Genomic DNA, 21,343 nt, shown 5'->3' on the forward strand with positions numbered 1-21,343 from the left:
TATATACGTCACGGCTAACGTGACGTACCAACGGCTACGTTGGGGAGGTTGACGTTACCGTCAAAGACAATGCATAGACATTGAAAATATGCCGTAACTTGCTCAATTCTCAACGAAGCTTTCTTTCGTTTTCAGGACACTCCAAATTGTTTTATTGGCTATGCCCAATGTTTGTGCAATAGCTTGAATCGATTTCCCTCTTCTCTCAGCTTCAAAATGATTTGCTTTCTCCCACAGACAGCTTTCTGGTCCAAATGTTTGCTTAACAGAAAATGCAGTTTTCACAGTTGAAACACAAAGCCAAAAACAAGCACTATCTAATGTTTAAGCAATCAATCTAAATGTCAACAGCTGAGCAACTAGCAACAACCATCAGTCACAAGCTCCATTACTTTTTGCTCACTTGAAAAGTGGGTGGCTTCAAACAAAATGTGTTCTGTCCTGAGTTGTTTAACACATCTAGATGTGAATACCAGGAAATAAAAGCTGGAATTCTTTACTTTTGTCTCATATTCATCTTTTGATCTGAAACCCAAATGTCTTCAGCATACAACAAAAACAAAGCACATGACCTTGCCGCTCCAACACTTTTGGAGAGGGCTGTATCTTTCACTCTCTGGTGGACACTAATTACAATTGAGTTGCACTCAAATTGCTTTTTCAGGACAAAGATGGACAGATGTAATGGTCAAACGTTTTTGTAAAAGGTAATTTTCCATGCTTTGCTCTCTGCATTGCACTCATTTGTGGAACCTTAAGCCACACAATACTCCGGCATCTTCGTACTTCAGGTGCTGCTTGACTGTAAACAAAGCAATTTCTTGTAAAAGCCGCAATTATTAAATTACCCACCTCTTGTATCATAACTACATCTCTGATATTTTTTACAAACCGATATGTGTCAAAATCGTTAAGAATTCAATGAGTTAGGGTTAATTTATTGGAGCCAAACAGACTCAAAGTGAATGAAAGAAACGGCTGGGGAGTCCTGGTTCAAGATGGCGTTGCCGTAGGTATGCAAGTCTAAAGGGGTGTGTCATCTTCCTATTCTAACATGTGGGTTGAAAATAATTAAAAAAAAAAAAAAAATCCAAAATTAGTTAATTTTTATTAACTAATAATGTTATAATTCAGTAAAATTGTTGTATTCTGGGAATTTAGGAAACCTACAAAATGCAACAGTTCATAATTATTTCGTTAATATAATTTGAATCTACGTGTAGTCCATTGTCCAGAAGTTGTAAATGTTTCTGTGCCTTCACAGGTCTGAGTTTACATCGAAATACGCGTTTTTATATTTTGATGGACTAGTTGCACTGTGCACGACAAAAATGTTATTACAAGTACATACACAATGAGAGGTGACACACATATTCAGGGATAAAATGTATTTGGGTAAGGATGCCACAAGACTTTAATTTAAAATATCATCACTTCCAACACTTTGTATATATATTTGAAACATTTGCATATTTCTGGAGCTTACCATATGCTGTGCCTGCACATACTTTTCTTGTAGTGCAAAAACAAAAATAAATAAATAAATAACTATGACAGAATCTGTACTTTATTAGAACATGGGGGTACAGTATGCCGGTAGCTGAACTCGAGTCATTCATAACATTTTGAGCTGGTTTTCCAGCCTCTTAAAAAACGTTCTGAATTGAGTTGGGCTGGGTCTGTGTAATGAAAAAAGCCCTATAGGTTTTAGATTATGACATTTCAGAAACAGTATCGATGATGTGCAATACTTCAGATTTTCTTTGCAACAATAACAAAGTATTTCAGCACAAACTGAAGATCTGAAAACAAAGTTTATGTACAATAGACACTTGAGCTTACAATATAACAAGTGACATCAGATACTGACCTGGTGTTCAGTAGTTTCAAGCAAAACAGATTACAAGGTGATATAATTAGACTTTTTAAGTTTTCAGTTTGTCATAAGAATTCTTTGGTGGAGTGTGTGAAATAGTGTTATTAATAATAATAAAATTATTAATATACACTATTATATAATTTTCAGTCGTGTAATTTTCATTATATCTATCTGAATACTTTTCACGAGTACAGCTACACGCGAGAACGCACACACACGCAAACATGCTCACATCTCATTGCTTTTCACCATAATCAACTAACAGTAGATCTAAAAACACACCAAAACCACACATAGTCATGCCATTGTGCACAATGTCAATTATGGCTTGCTCGACTCTGTAAACATCCCAGTCAAATCATTGTATAAAGCATTATTATTTTTCGCTTGGGTTTCAAATCTAATAAATATCTGTTTCTAATTAAGTATTTATTATAAATTGATATATAATAGCTACTGAATGCTATTTGTTTCCCTTTTTGGCTTCTGTTCATATCATAGGTCGGATCTGCATAATAGCCTGCATGAGACGGGAACTATTCTATTTGTTCGAGATAATCCCTTCAGTATGCGTAAAAAGTGCCACATGAGAGTAAGATAATTTTTGCCATCACAGGTCTGTGTCTTATCGTAGGTCATATCTTTCAAATTCCTTATTTTTCTCACAATTGCGTCTTCAATTATTTTTGCTTTGGCTTACAGACAGCCTTCAGTTATAAGTAACAGCAGTTTATCTTCGCAGCTGCATCACCATGACAACCACCCATAACATTTCAAAGTACAATAAAAATGGAGCAGTCCAGGTACCAGAAGCAGGAGTCAAAATATGTGTTATCGTACTGTGTATTTACTTCATATCTGCATCTATTTTCCAGATTATATTGCTGGAAAATATTTTACATTGTAACATTGTACACATTCCATTCCTTTTCTATGTTTCAAGTTGAGGGCTCCATGATTCCAGGAGTCCTCCAGTTCACTTAAGAAGTGATATGTCATCAGAGAAGTCCCCATGTGGGTGAAGGCAGCGAGCAAAGCGCCACTGGCACACCATGAGACACAATGGCAGCATAAATAGAGCACAGATACCCGCCATGATGTAGGCAATAGTCATAAGAGTGGACTCGTCTGTCTGGGGGATGTTGTAGCCACAGTCCTCCAAGTCGATACCATAGAACGGGCCTTCCACAGAGGTTGTGCGAAACTCATCATGAACTGGAAATGGTAGAAATGGGTGGCATGTTATTAGGAGAAAAAAATAAAAAAGCTTATTTGACATACAGTGCCGGGGAAAAGCTTTTGCCCCTTTCCTGATTTCTGATTGCATATGTATAAGATTTAGAAAACCCAATTCCAATGAAGTTGGGACACTGGGTAAAACGTGAATAAAAACAGACTACAACGATTTGTAAATGATTTTCAACTTATAATCAATTGAATACACTACAGAGAGAAGATATTTAATGCTCAAACTGATGAACGTTATTGTTTTTTTTTTGCAAATATTCTCTTATTTTGAATTTGATGCCTGCACTATGTTCCTAAAAAAGCTGGGACAGTGGCGACAAAAGACTGGGAAAGTTGAGCAATGCTCAAAAACACCTGCTTGCAACAATCCACAGGTCAACAGGTTAATTGGAAACAGGTGAGTGTCATGATTGGGTATACAATGAGCATCCCTGACAGGCTAAGGTTGAGCATCCATCCATCCATTTTCCCAACCGCTTATCCTTTAAAAAATAAAAATCCATTCTCTTTCAAGCCCTCACCTCCACATGAATCCATCCTGTCTTACTCACCGTGACAGGTGCTGACAGCAAAACCGATTAGACTCTTCTCTCGATCAAACACCACATAGAAGCCTTCCATAATAACTGCCCCCATCACTGTGCCAGTGCTAGATGGAGACATGGCAAACTTATAGCAGTCTTCCTGAGCCGAAGCTACATCCTCAACTGGCCGGAGGTATTGCTGTATGGAACACAAAGACAAAAATGTCTCTAATGATATTTCTATAAAGTAGAACACTGAACAGTTAACAGCGATGTGGCTTGAATGTCCACAGCAAAGTTTGGAGAGTGGAAGAGGTATAGCTGTGTCAGTTACATTAGCGTGACGTCATACCAATCCATCCATCCATCCATCCATCCATTTTCTGAGCCGCTTCTCCTCACTAGGGTCGCGGGCATGCTGGAGCCTATCCCAGCTGTCATCGGGCAGGAGGCGGGGTACACCCTGAACTGGTTGTCAGCCAATCGCAGGGCACATACAAACAAACAACCATTCGCACTCACAGTCATGCCTACGGGCAATTTAGAGTCTCCAATTAATGCATGTTTTTGGGATGTGGGAGGAAACCGGAGTGCCCGGAGAAAAACCCACGCAGGCACGGGGAGAACATGCAAACTCCACACAGGCGGGGCCGGGGATTGAACCTGGGTCCTCAGAACTGTGAGGCTGACGCTCTAACCAGTCGGCCTACCGTGCCGCCTCATACCAATCCACAAAGAGTAAACATACATAGAATTCAACAAAGAAGAAAAACACAACAAGTGAACAAAGAATAACAATAGAGGACATGCAGCATTTTTTGTTTGCATGTTCCCATTTATTACAAGCGGACAAGATTTGTTTGAGAAACGGCATGTCATGCGTATTTCTCATTCCACTCCTGTTGTCACAAAAATTGCAATTTTCTGTTGACCAATCAGGAGACACCAGTGGGTCTGGCCACTGGGTCTGTGGTACCATACTTTTGTCGTGATCCCAAATACAGTGTTAAAACAGAAGTATTATTTTATTACCCTTCCTATGAGGTAGGCATCAGTTGTTTTAACTTTCAGAGATACAAGAGCAGAGGCCACATGTGGTGAAGACAACTGTTCGGTATCTTTACCTGCGGCAGAATGGAGATTCTAAAGGACTGGTTACGGTTTTCACTCATCAGATAGAGAGAGATGACTGGGAAGATGTGCCAGGGTGTAGTGCCGGCCTGCCAACACACCAGCTGTTCACCAAGCCAGAAACCAGATGGAAACTGTTCTGTCTGAAATACAGGTCAGGAAACATGGACAATCAATTTGATCTTCTTAAGTACATAGTAGAGGCAGGAGCAGAAAAGGAAGACACCTGTAATAATACTATTTGAAAGCATCTACTGTAAATTCAACCTTCTACAGTACCCATAAAACGTTTGTACACACTATTATGCTACATGTACAAACATTTGACTGGTAAAATGTACATTTAAGAACTATTACATAAAATCTGACTGAATTCAACTAAATAATTCATAAAACATTAAAAATATACTTTAGAAATTGAAAACCTTTCCAAACATTTTCTAAAATGGGAGAAAATATATCAAAATTGAACAAAATAATGCTATCATCTGCTTTAATCCGAGTGCCTGATAACAAAGGAATGATATTAAGGTGTTATGATGCATATAGACAGGGGATTAATTAACATTATATAAAGTGCATTAGTGTCCAGCAACTAAGTCATCAAAACAAGGAACTCTACCAGTGTCATATGCAAGAAACCAGCTGAATTCAGTCTGTAGGTCAGCTCATTTATCAGTTTTTCCCTTCAATTTCCTAATCTGAATCAGAATCAGAATTTCACACCAATCTGTAGACAAATTCAATAACACGGGACTGACTGAGGAAGCTGCTTCAATAGCCTTGACAGCAGCCTGGAAGACTTTTCTGGGCAGTCGAAGGTTGGTGGTGCCACTGTCCACAATGCTCTTATCGTAGTTATACTGCCAAGGAGAGGAAAATCACAAATCATAGCTTTTACAATCAGCAGCACACTACTACATACTTGTATCTTGACTTAATGCAGGCATCATACCTCCTTACAGTCCATGTTGAGGTCCTGTCCATTCACCTCAATACGCACAATAATGACCTCATAGTACCACTCCCTACGGATGGGAGTATACCAAAGCTCGCCCACATACAGGGATGTATCTATGCCTCCAATGATCTAAAGAGTAAATGTTATACTGTGTTGGCCATGCATCTGGTACTAGATGATGTAGTGTTTGTATCACTGCGTATCTCTCACCATGCTGCCTCCAACAGTAGTGCTGCCAAGAGAGTAGTTTTGGGTAAAGCCAGCACCACAAAGCTGGAGAGAGAAGAGGTTGGGGACAGGCGTCTGGCGAACCAGGGAGTCAAAGAAAGGCTCTAATCGCTCGTCAGGCTGAAGAAAGACATATGTAGAAATTTACTTGCAAAATGTTTTACATTTTAGTCTTTGTTTTAATATATAGTATTCATTGCAAAAGATATCAAGGCAGCAGTAAACTGCTGCTTGTTCCTGCCTTAATAAAGCACTTTGCGGCCATAGTCTATAAAAAGGGAGAATGGATAATTGACCCAATTTCCTGGATCAACATTAAGGAAAATTAATGATAAGAGCCCATACCCGTGCGATATCTGCATAGGCCAGTCCAAGGATTCCTTCCCAGTTGGATCCATTGATGAAAAAGTGATCAGATTGGGTGATTGCAGCTATGTTGGCACAGAGCGTGGCATTAGGACCGTGTGGAACAGAAACTAGATCGGTACCCAACTCGCCTTCCCATCGACCTTGGGTATAGGGAACATACACGCTCCTTCCAAGGTCACGGTAAGAGGTCGAGCTGTGAATGCACAGAGATACAGTATACTGTATATTTACCGATGTTCATCAAGTGCATGGACTGGAGCAGTGTGTACTGTAAGCCATGCAAACAAAATTAAGACAGTTGAAGTAGGGCTGGTCGATTAATCAATCTGAGATTAATTTGGGTTTGTATTTTTTTCTTTCCAGAATTTTTTTTTTGTGGCCTTCATAGTTCAAAGCACATTCCCACTAATGTGGACTGCTTTCAATAGCAACATGGGTGCAAACCAAGCAGGAAAGCCCAATCAAAGGTCAGTGTTGCACAATCACCGCCTTTGTCACTATATTTATTTGTGCTATGAACGAATCAGTAGGAATTTGGATTGACGAGCAAATTCCAATGAAAAAATAAATCCCAAATAATAATTTTCGCAGTTAAATGAAAACAGATCTAAGTACGTATTTTATTCTGAGAAGAGCTGCAATACTTTTGTTTACTTCTGTCGCCATTTTGACTAATTGTGCATGCGCATATGGACAGTTGTAGCCAGAGTTCATGGAGTTCAGTAGTCTCACGAATAGCAGTGCTCTCCCCCGAGGCAAAAAGCGTCGCGAAACGAGGCGTCCTATTGCCGTGGGTAGCTGCGCGGATCATGACAGACTGCGACCGCAGCAGATGCATTGGATAATGTAATGCAAGATTCATTTATCATGGCAGATCAGAATCAGAATCAGAATCATCTTTATTTGCCAAGTATGTCCAAAAAACACACAAGGAATTTGTCTCCGGTAGTTGGAGCCGCTCTAGTACAACAACAGACAGTCAATTGACAGAGAACACTTTTGAGACATAAAGAAATTGACAAAAAAACAGTCACTGAGCAATAAAGGGTTGCCAGCTATCTGGTAATGCCGGTACATTTTTTCATATAAATATGTAGTTACCTCATAATTACATTCACACAACTAATGGATGACTACCTAGTTTTGAAATCAGAAGTCAAGGATAATAGTTTATTTAACTATTGTTCAATTTACCATAAACAGAAAATGCTTGCAATGTCTCAACGCTACTATTTATTATTATTTTATGAGAATTTGAGCAATAATCAGGGACGTTTACACAGACGTTGACACCATACTCCTTCCACGCCCGGGTTTTTGCTTCACCGGCCAGCAAACCTGCATACCGCTTGGCCAGCCGGTACCCATCAGCTGTCTCAGGAGTCCCACAGGCCAAAAAGGCCAGATAGGACTCCTTCTTCAGCTTGACGGCATCCCTCATCGTTGGTGTCCACCAACGGGTTCGGGGATTGCCGCCACGACAGGCACCGACCACCTTACGGCCACAGCTCCGGTCGGCCGCCTCAGCAATGGAGGCGTGGGCTCGATCTCCACCGCCTCCCCCGGAACATGAGTTCTGTCGGAGGTGGGAGTTGACAGGGGATTCTGCCAGACATTTCCAGCAGACCCTCACAATAACTTTGGGCCTGTCACGTCGGACCGGCATCTTCCCCCACCATCGGACCCAACTCACCACCAGGTGGTGATCGGTTGACAGCTCCGCCCCTCTCTTCACCCGAGTGTCCAAGACATGCGGCGGCAAGTCCGATGACACGACCACAAAGTCGATCATCGAACTGCGACCAAGGGTGTCCTGGTGCCAATTGAACATGTGGACACCCTTATGCTTGAACATGGTGTTCGTTATGGACAATCCGTGATGAGCACAGAAGTCCAATAAGAGAACACCACTCGGGCTCTGATCAGGGGGGTGGGGGTTCCTCCCAATCACACCCTTCCAGGTCTCACTGCCATTGCCCACGTGAGCATTGAAGTCCCCCAGCAGAACGATGGAGTCCCTAGCGGGAGCGCTCTCCAGCACCCCCTCCAAGGACAGGGTGGGTACTCTGAACTGCTGTTTGGTGCATAGGCACAAACAACACTTAGGACCCGTCCACCCACCCGAAGGCGGAGGGAGGCTACCCTCTCGTCCACCGGGGTGAACCCCAACGTACAGGCGCCGAGCCAGGGGGCAATAAGTATACCCACACCTGCTCGACGCCTCTCACCGTGGGCAACTCCAGATTGGAAGAGAGTCCAACCCCTCTGGATAGGACTGGTACCAGAGCCCAAGCTGTGTGTGGAGGCGAGTCCGACCATATCTAGTCGGAACGTCTCGTCCTCACACACCAGCTCAGGCTCCTTCCCTGCCAGAGAGGTGACATTCCACGTCCCTAGAGCCAGCTTCTGTAGCCGGGGATCGGATCGCCAAGGTCCCTGCCTTCGGCCACCGCCCAGCTCGCACGGCACCCGGCCCCTATGGCCCCTCCCACAGGTGGTGAGCCCATGGGAAAGGGGACCCATGTTACCCTTTCGGGCTATGCCCGGCCGGGCCCCATGGGTGCAGGCCCGGCCACCAGGCGCTCGGCTTCGAGCCCCACCTCCAGGCCTGGCTCCAGAGGGGGGCCCCAGTTACCCGCGTCCGGGCAAGGGAAACCTCGATCCATTTTTTTCTTTCTTCATTGGGGTTTTTGGAACCATGCTTTGTCTGGTCCCTCACCTAGTACCTGTTTGCCATGGGTGACCCTACCAGGGGCGTGAAGCCCCAGACAACTTAGCTCCTAGGATCATTGGGACACACAAACCCCTCCACCACGATAAGGTGACGGCTTCCAGGAGGGGTATTGAAAAGCAGACATTTGCAAACAGTACTTCATAAGATGTCCTGTCGTAAACTAGCATTTAATTAGATTCAGCACATGTAGTTATGGCAATAAAAGCGACCTGATACTGCCAGCGTTTTTTTTTTTAAACTGAAAATAAACACCCACTACTGCAAAAACTCAAAATCTAAAAAAAACAAGACTTATCACCTTGCTTCTAGACAATTTACACTTGTTTCAAGCTCCTTTTTACTTGAAATAAGAAGACAAACAGTTTGCCAAGGGAGTAAGTTTTTTATATACTCCACTGGCAATTTGTTTTAATTTTTTTTTTTTTACGTGATGCACTTAATTCTAATTAGTTTTGACTTGAAATAAACTACTGTATTCTTGGTTAAGATTTTGAGTTTTTGCAGGGTATGTCAAAACACCACGTATGAATCCGTGCGGTCAACTGTCATTTCATACATCGATTGTGTCAGGGCTGTAAATCAAGCGTTACCTGGTCATTAGCGTTAACACAGCTGGAAATGTGTATAGCTGTTCAGACCATAGATTTGAAGACTATTCGCAGCGCGCTGTAGCAGCCCAGCTAACCGACGTGGCTACGTCACAGCCATGTTGGATAGGTTGATGTTCCCTTCAAAGGCCAATGCATGGACATTGAAATTAAGTCATAACTTGCTCATTTCTCAACCTATTTTTACGATGATTACTTTTTTGTCAACGCCAAAGCATGTGTTATCACAACAGATTTTTTTTCTTCATGTATGTTTTTTCAAATAAAATTTTAGAACGAATTCATAGGGTCAACTTTGGGTGAGCTGGGCTCGCCACTGTGTCTAAACAAAGCTACCTTTAGTTGCACCTGGCGTTAAAAACGAACAAGAAACTGAAGAAACAAGGGGTCTAATATTTTTTCCATTACTATATTAACTATTTCTCTTTCTATAGTTATACATACTTTACTCCTATTTAATACTGTGTATTTCAAGCTTTCAAGCTTTTTATTCAAGCTTTTAGTGTGCAGTATTCTTGCATTTGACTGCATTTGATTTTGCACAGGCGGCACGGTGGACAACTGGTTAGGGCGTCAGCCTCACAGTTCTGAGGTGCGGGGTTCAATTCCCGTCCCCCGCCTGTGTGGAGTTTGCATGTTCTCCCCGTGCCTGCGTGGGTTTTCTCCAGGCACTCCGGTTTCCTCCCACATCCCAAAAACATGCATTAATTGGAGACTCTAAATTGCCCGTAGGCATGACTGTGAGTGCGAACGGTTGTTTGTTTCTATGTGCCCTGTGATTGGCTGGCAACCAGTTCAGGGTGTACCCCGCCTCCTGCCCGATGACAGCTGGGATAGACTCCAGCACGCCCGCGACCCTAGTGAGGAGAAGCGGCTCAGAAAATGGATGGATGGCTGATTTTGCACAATGTAAACAATACATTGTGCACCCACTCGGTGCAGTACTATTTTTCACTGCGCACGGGGCCACGACATTCAAAAAGTGGACCTTTTGGCTCCACTTGGATAATAAGTGCTTTTCCTTTTGTGGATTTTTATTCTTCTTGAACTCCCCGATTTCCAGTCATTGATGACGACAAATGCAACCTGTGTCCGGGTTGGAGTGCTCCAAGCTGGGCTTCCGTGCGAAGCACACCCGTGCTAAGACGTCCCATGCTATCGATCCTATCGATCTCCTGCCGGTAACACTGACTCTCATGTGCATTGAATGCAGAGTTTCCCTAACAGCGCAGGATAATTCACTGTTAAGTTACACTGACTTTGCTCACATAGCCTTGTGAGCTGGGGACTCTGAGGTTACATCCCGGTGGCTAAGGAGAACGCATGGTAACTTGTCCGCAGGAAAGTAGTCGGCAGTTAGAAGCCATTTCATTCTCCCGGGTCCCACACATTCGCACGCCCACAATTTATCGGAAGACAGGCAGTCATTGGCAGACTGTCGGCTTTTTGTGTAATGGCCTTTAAGACACCGTATGAATTGAGCGCTGTCGCATAAGTATTTTTTATTTATTTATTTAACTACCGGTACTAAAAACTAAACATAAACTAAAAAATAAATAAATAAATAACTGCTATCGTGCTATTTTTTAACCTTAAAATACCTCGGTATGGTACTGGTATCGGTACCTGGTGCAACACTAGTACAGGGAGATTTGATTGCGATTTGCGAGTCATTCGCTACTGTCAATGCGAATAGTGATTGGGGATTTTAACGGCGAGTCCAAGTTCTAAGTTCAAGCTCTAGCTTTATGGACTTTTCTAACCCCTGCAGCAAGTATTTTTCTGATAGTGACTAGCAACTTCAAATCCTGCTAAAAACAGACAACATGAGCAGAATCATGTTAACATTGTGTTCCGGGTCACAAGAAAGGAGCCTGGTGGAAGGCAATCACAGAGTCAATCATACTGAACATAGCAAAACCCAAAGACATTTACTGTATGCATTGCAAAAGCAGTGATTTATGTTGGAAACTTTAGACGCGAGGCATTTGCTTCCATGCCTCAAATATTATGCGTGAGTTGGCTGCCTCACCTGGACAACTATACATGAGAAAAGACCATGAGAGAGCTTGAGGGTGTATCCATGCAATTTGACAGCTCATTTTATAATATTAAATTGTTATATATTTAAAATATTAATTTATTAAGGATCATGGTTTGACAAAGGGGATTTTTTTTCACATGATTTTTCACCAAAAAATATTAATGTCCATTATTGTGGAAGTTGATGCACAGAAAAAAAATTGTTTTAGCTTGTTTGGTAGCAGGAGCAATTGCTAATATAAATGCCGGGGGGGGGATACAAAGAATAAAACTTGTTTTCAATGTCATTGTCATTAGATTTTTCTTTGAGCAAAGGGGCAAAAAAAATCTATTGAAAAATATATTAATTCATCGGAGATTACATTTTAAGGCCCTATCACCAAGCAATGCAGTAGAGTACAACGAATAAAAAATAATGCAAGAAATTGTGTATTCCTACCGCAGATTTTTTCTGTACTCACAGTGAGCGACGGTAGTATCTGCGCAGGAATGGATGAGCAGCTGCCCCAACAGCAAAGTTGCTGCTTCCTGTATCCACCAGGATGTTCAGCTAGTGAGTCAAGAGAAAAAAACTAGAATAAGAATTGAAATCTTTATTGTTATTAATGTTCAAATATGCTCATATACCACAAAAGTAGGTACATTATATTATATATATTTTCTTTTTCTTCTTTTCAAATGTAACATATTGTAATTCTTTACCCTATTGACGGCATAGAACATTACGAGACAGCAATGTACCTTTGTTAGTCATGTCTTAGTAATGGTACAGTAGTATATTACTACTTTTTCTGTATTTATTCTTTCCAATCTGCCTGCAACTTGTACTTGTCTATTTGGCACAATAAAAGTATACAGTATATCAGTCCCAACTTCTCTTTTTCTGCACTTGTGTGTACTCATCACCTCCAACACCACTGTCTAGTTTGTTCTCTTCTATAATGTCCTGAGCTGTTGAGCTCAGCTTACTGAGCTGAGCTTCCTGTTGCCTTAAATGTCCTTCCCTTCTTTCTCCAGTTGAACCCTCTAGCCCTCTCAGGTTTTCCATTCAACTACCAGTCTCTTGATTCGGCTCCTCCTCAGTCACCATCTCGATGTGAGTATCATATTTTGCAGTCAGATAAAACAGTTACTGAATGAAAGTTACATGAAACATCAGCATCATTGGTATATTAGATGTAGTGTATGCTATATTATTATTATTATATTAATTTATTATGTTGTAGCCTTATTCCAAAATGATTAAATAATTTTTTCCCCATAAAATTCTACATACAACACCCCATAATAACAACTTCAAAAACGTTTTGGAGCTTTGTTATCCAGAGATGTACCTTTTAATGTAATGAGTGTTATTAATTAACGAATTACAAATAATTACAACTTTGTTAATATTTGGGAAATAGGTAAAACAGGAAAATGATACGCAGCGGGTTACAGTTATGAGTTAGTTGTGATGTATTTCTGCTTTCTTCCAACACGGCAGGACAGTGTTCAACTGCGTCTTTATTCAACTTCATTCGCATGCGCGCTTCAGATCCTCTTTTTTTCGTGTGCGAAACAAATGCGCCGTACCAGTCCACTTCAAATCGGAACCAATATATAAATTTTGTGAATAAAAAAATAATAATTTAAAAAAGGCTAATAAAGCATACGTTAAATTGTCATTAAACGAGCTGTCTGATAATGCTGTATATCATGTAAATCAATTCAGCTGAATTTTTAAAGCCATACTCATTTTCGTTCACGAGACGAAAACGAGTTTGGTATCGCTGCAAAGTCGTGTGGTGTAGTGCTAGCGCGTTACCTTTTGGGGAGGAGAGCCCACCGCCATCTCCACGTAGTAGCCCTGCCCGGACTTTCCGCGCAGGTTGTCGATCATGTCCACGAAGCTGATGCCGCTGGCTGTGACTCCCCTCCGCCGGCGACCACTCAGCCTCCTCGCGTGACCGCGCTCGAGAGGCGGCGACGGTTCGGTGCGAGCTGCTTGGCTGAGAGGCAAGCGAATAGCTAGAGGCAGGCCCGAGGCGTCCGGCGCCGACTGGCCGCCGCCTAGCTGACACAGTATGGCCCACGCCACAAACGCTGGCAACAGGCGAGGTTGTACTCTCGACGCGTACATGTTGGAACACACTGCGACTTCGAGATGATGTTGATGATGATGATGATGACGGGTGGTTTCCGTTCAATTTGAAGTGCGGTTTACGGCGACACGGGAGAGTGGAGATGGCGACCGGCTAAACCCATGACACAATTCACCGTGCTCTGCCTTGGTGTACTGACGTAAAATAGAGACAGGGAGCTATCTTCTTCACACTACTCAAATTCGTATTCAACGGTGGACTTCATCCTCAGCCGAGCCTCGGTGTTACGGCCCAGCTCCGGGGAAGCAACAATCGAAGGCCTGTGGCTTTTCTACCATCGCTGCATATAACAAGGAGGCTGACACATTCGCATCCGCGCTCCTTACCGAGTCGCTCATCTTGTTGGTCTTTTTTCTTCCAACCCACCTACCGGTCTTCCTCCATCCGCCCTACTGCATCTTCAGCCCCGAAAGTCCCAGCATCACCTACCACTGGGGGGTGGGTGGGAAGGAGCACTTACTTCCTGCGACAATTTTCAAAATAAAAATACATTTTCCAAATAAACGTTATCTCGCTCAAAGTCAGGCAATAGGCTCCAGGTCACCCGTGATCCTAAAATGGTTAAAAACATGCGTGTTAGGTTAATAGAAAACTCCTTAACGTGGGAATGTTTGTTTTTTTTGTCTATGTGCCCTGCTCGTGTACTTTTATTATCCATCCATTCATCCATTTTCCATATCGCATATCCTTATTAGGGTCTCCAGTCTGCTAGAGCCCATCCCAATGATATAAAATATCCATTTGGATAACTTGGAAAAGGTCTGCACACAAATTCGTTTCCCTCTTTTATTGACTTAACAGCAAAGGCCTAGTGCTCATTCGGAGAAGAAAAATACATTACATCACATGTTTAAGAGAGATCCTCCCATAGCTTTGCTAACATTGTGACCTGATGAACAAAAATGCTTAATTGGCCAAGAAGAAGGACAACAACAAACACTTTACTTATATGTGGACTTTTTCTCCAATTGGACAGCGAATATCTGAACGCCTATAAACTTGTGTTATTTTTAGGCTGGCACAAGAAACAACACATTTGTGAAAAAAACATTCTTGTAGCTAAGAGCATTAAACAATTCTCTTAACTAGAGCTATGGATGTGGAATATCTTGCTTCTCCGGGTCTGGTGCCATCGTCGTTAATTCTCCCTTGTTCACATTCCTCCATGTGTTACTGTGCCTCTTTTTTCCCCACCTTATAAGGCCCCAAGATCTCAATCAATCAAGACTGACCATGACAAAAAAAGTAATGAGCCTATTTTGACAAGGAGAATGAAAGTACAGATATCTCTTCTCAAATGTAGGGATTCAAAGTAAAAAGTAAACAGTCAAGTGAAGTACAGATACCTGAAAATTTTGCTCAACTACAGTAACATAATAGTAGTAAGTATTTGTAGTTTGTTACTTCCCACCACTGGTCACGGCAATACCATGATACCATACAGCTGAATTTTAATGCTACAACAGGATGTTGGCAAAGGTCCAACTAACTATGTGACAGTCATTGATCTCTTTCTCTACAACAGGCTGTTGCTCTGAGATGATCCGGCACGTTCCCAGTATGAAGGTAAGGGGTTGAGGAAGGAAGCTGGTGTTCCAAAAGCAATGTGTCCATTGTTGCTTCCGACCGCTGTGTCTGTGAAGTTGCAAAACTGTCCACTCTGCTCCATCAAATGCGAGACCTCCTGTGCTGAAAATGCAGGAACAATTGTTGTTGTCTATTAAGTTTGAAAACAAGGAATTAATTAACGATGAAATTAAATTATGAAAACATCAGGATGAAGGATTATATGTATCATATTATTCTCAAATATTATGTTAGTAAAGCCATGTACAGTATATAGAAATACATTATTACACTCAGAGGTGGCTAGAGTAGCCAAATATTGTACTCAAGTAAGAGTACTGTTACTTTAGAATAATATGACTCAAGTAAAAGTAAAAAGTATCGATTCTTCTTAACATAAATACGCGAGTAAAAGTAAAAAGTATGGTGCATTCAAACTACTCTGACAAGGATAATTTATCCAAAATGTTACTTGAGTAAATGTAACTGAGTAAATGTTACGCGTTACGACCCACCTCTGATTACACTCACCGGTCGACTCTGTTAAGCCCCTTTCCCTTACTGGTTTGGTGACATTGTGCTCAGTCCTGTCCTCTGGTGGATACCACACTCCAAGAGACTTGGAAATGTTCCCCCTGTGTTTACATAAAGCATTCATCTGACATCTTCTTGATGAGGCAAATTATACTCTGTTTTAATTATGCACTGTCACGAACCAATCCTGTGTGTCTGTTGTTCTGAAGCCTTTAGCAAATGGATTGCTCGCTATCTTCAGCTGAGTGATCTGTCAGAAAGATAGATTGGATTCGTCAGTAACAGAAGGCAAAAAAAAGCATAATCCTGGGAAATGTTATATTCCAAACCTGTCCTGGTTTTCCTACCCTGTGGTTTTGATAGGCAGTGACTGCCATGAAGCGCGTCTCAGGGAAGGAGAAGGAGCAAAAGTTTCTGTGTGCATTTAAATGGCTGTTGGGTGCTGTATCTACATACACTACATGGAAGCGTGGCTGGTAGCGATGCATAGAATTCAATATCATCTGCCAGTGAAAAGGAGAAAATCATCTTGAACATAGACTTTTATGGTTTTACTCAACCTTTTTAACCTTGTAAACACAATGACACGAACTGACGTATCCATTGTCATCAAGCAGGTTGTTGGTCATCTTGAGCGTGTCAAAGGACACGGTCTGCTTCATCCACTGGGCTCCACGAGCTGGTGAGTCTGGGTGAAAGTGCATCCGGCTTGGAGCTGCAATATCTGCTCGACCTGCCACCAACCAGGATGAGCTGTGGAACGCATATCTGACAAACGCGCGCGCACACACACACACACACACACACACACACACACACACACACACACACACAATATACATAATAAAACTCATAATAATACAAGTGAATTTGTAGAAGAGCAGGCTAGAATCATTACTATTCTCAGTCACCGTCGATATTTCTTGTTTGAGGTTTACCTGTATCTTTTATCATCAACAGGAATAAAATCCATGAGCAGAACATATTGAGCACCAGGATCCATTCCTGAGAGTCGTACCTGGAATGTTGGAAACATCCTCCTGCCGTTTTGGAACAGAAAAGGGATCACAGGGGATTTTAGACAGAAGCAACAAGTATAACTGTTACCTTCCAGCTTTGGTGATAATCATTTCGGTGCCTAGCTGGTCAAACTGCTGCCAAAGTGCATGCATCTCCAGCTGAACTCTGATTCTATTGACTGGTGGGACCTTAATGCTCAATAGTGATGGACCATTTGTGCAACGCACTGAAGATAATTTACAGCTCAGAGGCAGCGATGAACCTGAAAAGAGAAAATGCTTGTTAATTATCATCACATGAATATATGGTTTGTTTGTTTGTTTGTTTATACTTACCATTCCTTGTCTCAGAAGACATTCTTTTGAAGCTTAGTCAGTATTGTATACTGTATAATTTTTTTGAATTTTTTTGTGCTCCTCTTGTAGCTCCTCTCCTTACATCAAGACCAACAGAGAGCAAAAGCAGATTTCCAAAGCAGTGTAGCATTGGGTTAAAAATGGTAATCGCCCTCCAAGTCCAGGGCCACAAATGCACATCCCAACATTTGTGAGAGAGTGGCGGCAGCATCAGGAGTGCAAGCAGGTTTTATACATCCTGGGACTCTCACTGGGGACTACAACGTCTTCCTAATCCCATTATAATACACTTAATGCCACTGACATGGACACACATGAATGTAGCCCCAAGACCTGTCATTATTAGAGTGTGCAAATTAAACACATTTTAGCAAAAAAATAAAATAAAATCACAAATATGCACTTAGCAAGTCGTGCTCACGTTAACTCCTATTTGATTCAGCCCAAAGAATAAATGTTGCCTTATAACACATTATTAACTTTCAAATTAGCTTATAGTTACTTAGTGTGAACAGATAAAGACAGAAACACATTGCTTCCATTCTTCATTTGGAATTTTGGAGTTTCATCCCCACAATAATTGTACAGTCACTAATTATTTAAAACTGAATACAATAACTAGAGGTTAGTTTATTGTTATTTTGTCTTCACGATTTGCATGCGTGTGTGTGTGTGTGTGCACGCGCGTGTGTTTGCCTAATATTTGGTGGCGTTGAAGGTTTTCAGCCTGGGGGTGCTTACTCTAATAAAGAACAAGTTTGTCAATAGACCAGGTCATGTTGTGGATTTATGAGCTCATTAATCACAGCTTTGTGATCAACGATGACCTCTATATAGGCTGTCTGCATAACCTCAGAGAGCAAAGAGGACATAGAGTTACTTTTGTGAAAATATTACTTTGGTAGAAAGTACGGATGTCACCACCCTGACTACCTGTAAGTGATGTTTTGCCTGGTTGTGGATATGACAACAGTATTTTGGTAACTCATCTTTTGGAAGTTCTTTCATCCTCAGATATTTTCCCATTTCTTTCTTTCTCCTTCTCCTATCACTGGGAAAAATATTTTCCTTGTTGGACTGGAAATGGCAACCAAACAAGATAATGCAGGAAGTGGCTTGCTCCTCTGGTTAGCTCACCTCTCGCACAATACATCATTGTTTCACAGTGCTTTCCACAAAAACTTACTTAAACTATATATATTTTTAAATCGGTTACAGTCCACGCATAAAGACAACAAAAATTATGTATTTAAAAGTTTTGGTCATATTGTGTGTGGTGTGGTCCAATAATCTCAACACATTGCATCATATGTTCTGCCACCGATCTCGGAATCTTGCATGATCACGTGGTCTAAAAAAAAACGGAGATGAGAAGACAAAGACTTGCATTGGAAAATACTTCTTGCTGTCTGGTGAACCCACTTTTATACAAAAAAAAAAAAAAAAACCTCATCGGGAAGGAATTTGCTTGTTTTTATTTATGGTCGTTACTTTGTACCTGAGTCGGGGCGCTTCTTGATTGGCGACATTCTGTTCCACGTCACAGTTCACGGCGTCATGACTCGGCTTTCCCTACACGCATAAAGATTTTTGGTCGTAAATATTGAACACCTTCAATAAGTAAGGCTATCAGGCCCGACCCATTTTGGACTCTCTAATCGGGAGAAACCCACTCTTAACACACATCAGACTTAAGGATAATCATCTTTTAGGATCATTTCACAAGACATGTCATGAGCCATCCTGCAGTTCTTCTGTTGGAGCCTGGGTGTCGTTTCACGCCCTCTCACTCTCCAGTAAGTACTCCTTCCGAGCCCGCAGCCTCCGAGCCACCCCGCCTCCAGTACAAAGAATCTCATGTCCCTCCGCCCAAGCCCTACTCTGGGGACCTCGCTGCATGTAGCCAGTTCCTTTTTAAATGCTCACTAGTTTTCAATCTTCAATTGTACAGTTATCCCACCAAACAATCCAAGGTTGCACCTCGTTATGGCACAACTCTTCCCTGGTACTCCAGTCATTCGATTCGTTTTCCGCTGAACTTAAAAAAGTATTCGATCACCCCGTTCAGGGCAGAGAAGCCACCCGCCGCCTCCTTACGCTCACTCAGGATGCTAGTTCCGTCGCTGCGTATTCCATTGAATTCAGGATACTTGCAGGTGAATGCGGGTGGGATGACGCTGCGGTTAGGGGAAATTTTCTGTACGGACTTTCTGAGGAACTCAAAGATGAGCTCGCTGCCGGGGACGAGCCCTCCTCTCTCGAGGCTCTTATAGCACTCGCCATCCGCATAGATAACAGACTGCAAGAGAGAGCACGAGAGAGGGGGGTCCGAGCGCATAAACTCACTCCCACTGTGAGCACTGCGTTTTCAGCATCTCATACGCCTTCTGCACCTCCGACTGCCCCTTCGTCACCCCCCACTACACCTGATAAGCCCACGCAAATTGGTAACACCCAACTTGACCCCAGGAACGTCAGCGTTGTGTCATCCAGCGGCTGTGCATTTATTGCAGAAAATCAGGTCATTTCATCATCACATGTCCCTTGTGGCCAAAAAGACCACAATTTCCTCTAGCTGTCCCTCCCGTATGATCGTCCCTGCTTGCATCCTAAATTCCACTCACAACACACCCATAGTAGCCCGAATAGATTACGGTGTAGACAATAAGTTTATTCACAAAGGTATAGCACATCAGCTCCAACTACCTCCCCAACCACTCTCATCTCCCAAAAAGGTCACAGCCCTGCATAGCCGAGTCACATCCCCTGTCACCCACCAAACATTGCCACTCACCTTGCTTATTTCTGGCAATCACCGCGAAAATATTTCTGTTTTCGTTATCCCTTCCCCTGGGACCCCGTTACTCCTCGGAATTCCCTGGCTTAAACAACATAACCCCGCCATAGACTGGACACACTTGTCAATAACTGGATGGAGCCCTCACTGCTATTCACATTGCCTGCTGTCTGCTATCCCACCCTCTGGAAACCCACCACCATCTGCCATCCCCGTTGACCTCTCCCGAGTCCCTGAAGAGTATCATGATCTCGCTCCGGTGTCGTCGTCCCCGCGCCCCCCCATTACCCCACCACCCTTACGACTGTGCAATAAATCTCCTGCCGGGAGCCCCTCTTCCCTACAGCCATCTCTTCAATCTCCCCCGCCCGGAGAAAAAGATGATGGAGAACTACATCCGTGATTCCCTGGCTTTTAGACTCATTCGCCCTTCCTCGTGTCCGGTTGGGGCCGGCTTTTTCTTTTTTGAGAAAAAAGACACCACTCTCCGCCCCTGCCTAGATTACCGTGGACTCAATGGCATCACCATTAAAAACAAATCAACACTACCCCTCATTGACCCGCCATTTGAACCCCTGTGCAATGCTCAAATATTCACCAAATTGGACATACGTAATGCCTGCCAATGCATCCGTATCCGAGAGGGGGATGAATGGAAGACCGCTTTCAATACCCCTCTCGGACACTTTGAATATTTAGTCATGCCATTCGGATTAACCAATGCCCCTGCAGTCTTCCAAGCCTTCATCAATGACATTCTCCGTGACATGTTAAACCAGTTCGTTTTTGTTCACCTGGACGACATCCTCATTTTCTCCCGCTCCCCAGAAGAACTATTCTTCTTCTATCAATCACCAAAAAACAATATTGTTACACTGGAAAGATAAACGGCGGCACGGTGGACGACTGGTTAGAGCGTCAGCCTCACAGTTCTGAGGACCCTGGTTCAATCCCCGGCCCCGCCTGTGAGGAGTTTGCATGTTCTCCCCATGCCTGTGTGGGTTTTCTCCGGGCACTCACTGCGGTTTCCTTCCACATACCAAAAACATGCATTAATTGGAGACTCTAAATTGCCCTGTAGGCATGACTGTGAGTGCGAATGGTTGTTTGTTTCTATGTGCCCTGCGATTGGCTGGCAACCAGTTCAGGGTGTACCCCGCCTCCTGCCCAATGACAGCTGGGGTAGGCTCCAGCACGCCCG

General features: G+C 42.7%; 1 protein-coding gene across 2 annotated transcripts; it reads right to left on the bottom strand.

The window, feature by feature from the left end:
- Nucleotides 1-1,388: 1,388 nt before the first annotated feature.
- On the bottom strand, nt 1,389-14,293 carry bace1 (beta-secretase 1). Of its 2 annotated transcripts, none has more exons than XM_061682530.1 (9): nt 13,533-14,293; nt 12,187-12,275; nt 6,317-6,533; nt 5,954-6,091; nt 5,738-5,872; nt 5,544-5,645; nt 4,776-4,925; nt 3,679-3,850; nt 1,389-3,094 (listed from the first exon to the last, which is right to left on the bottom strand). In XM_061682530.1, exons 1-9 carry the CDS (start codon nt 13,845-13,847, stop codon nt 2,856-2,858), a joined length of 1,557 nt encoding a protein of 518 aa, XP_061538514.1. In that variant the 5' UTR covers nt 13,848-14,293; the 3' UTR covers nt 1,389-2,855. The 2 variants fall into 2 exon arrangements, with proteins under 2 accessions (XP_061538514.1, XP_061538515.1); XM_061682531.1 differs by having other exon boundaries at nt 3,008-3,094; nt 3,649-3,850.
- Between the last annotated feature and the right edge of the window lie 7,050 nt (nt 14,294-21,343).

Source organism: Phycodurus eques, chromosome 7, assembly GCF_024500275.1.
Source record: "Phycodurus eques isolate BA_2022a chromosome 7, UOR_Pequ_1.1, whole genome shotgun sequence".
NCBI classification, from domain to species: Eukaryota; Metazoa; Chordata; class Actinopteri; order Syngnathiformes; family Syngnathidae; genus Phycodurus; species Phycodurus eques.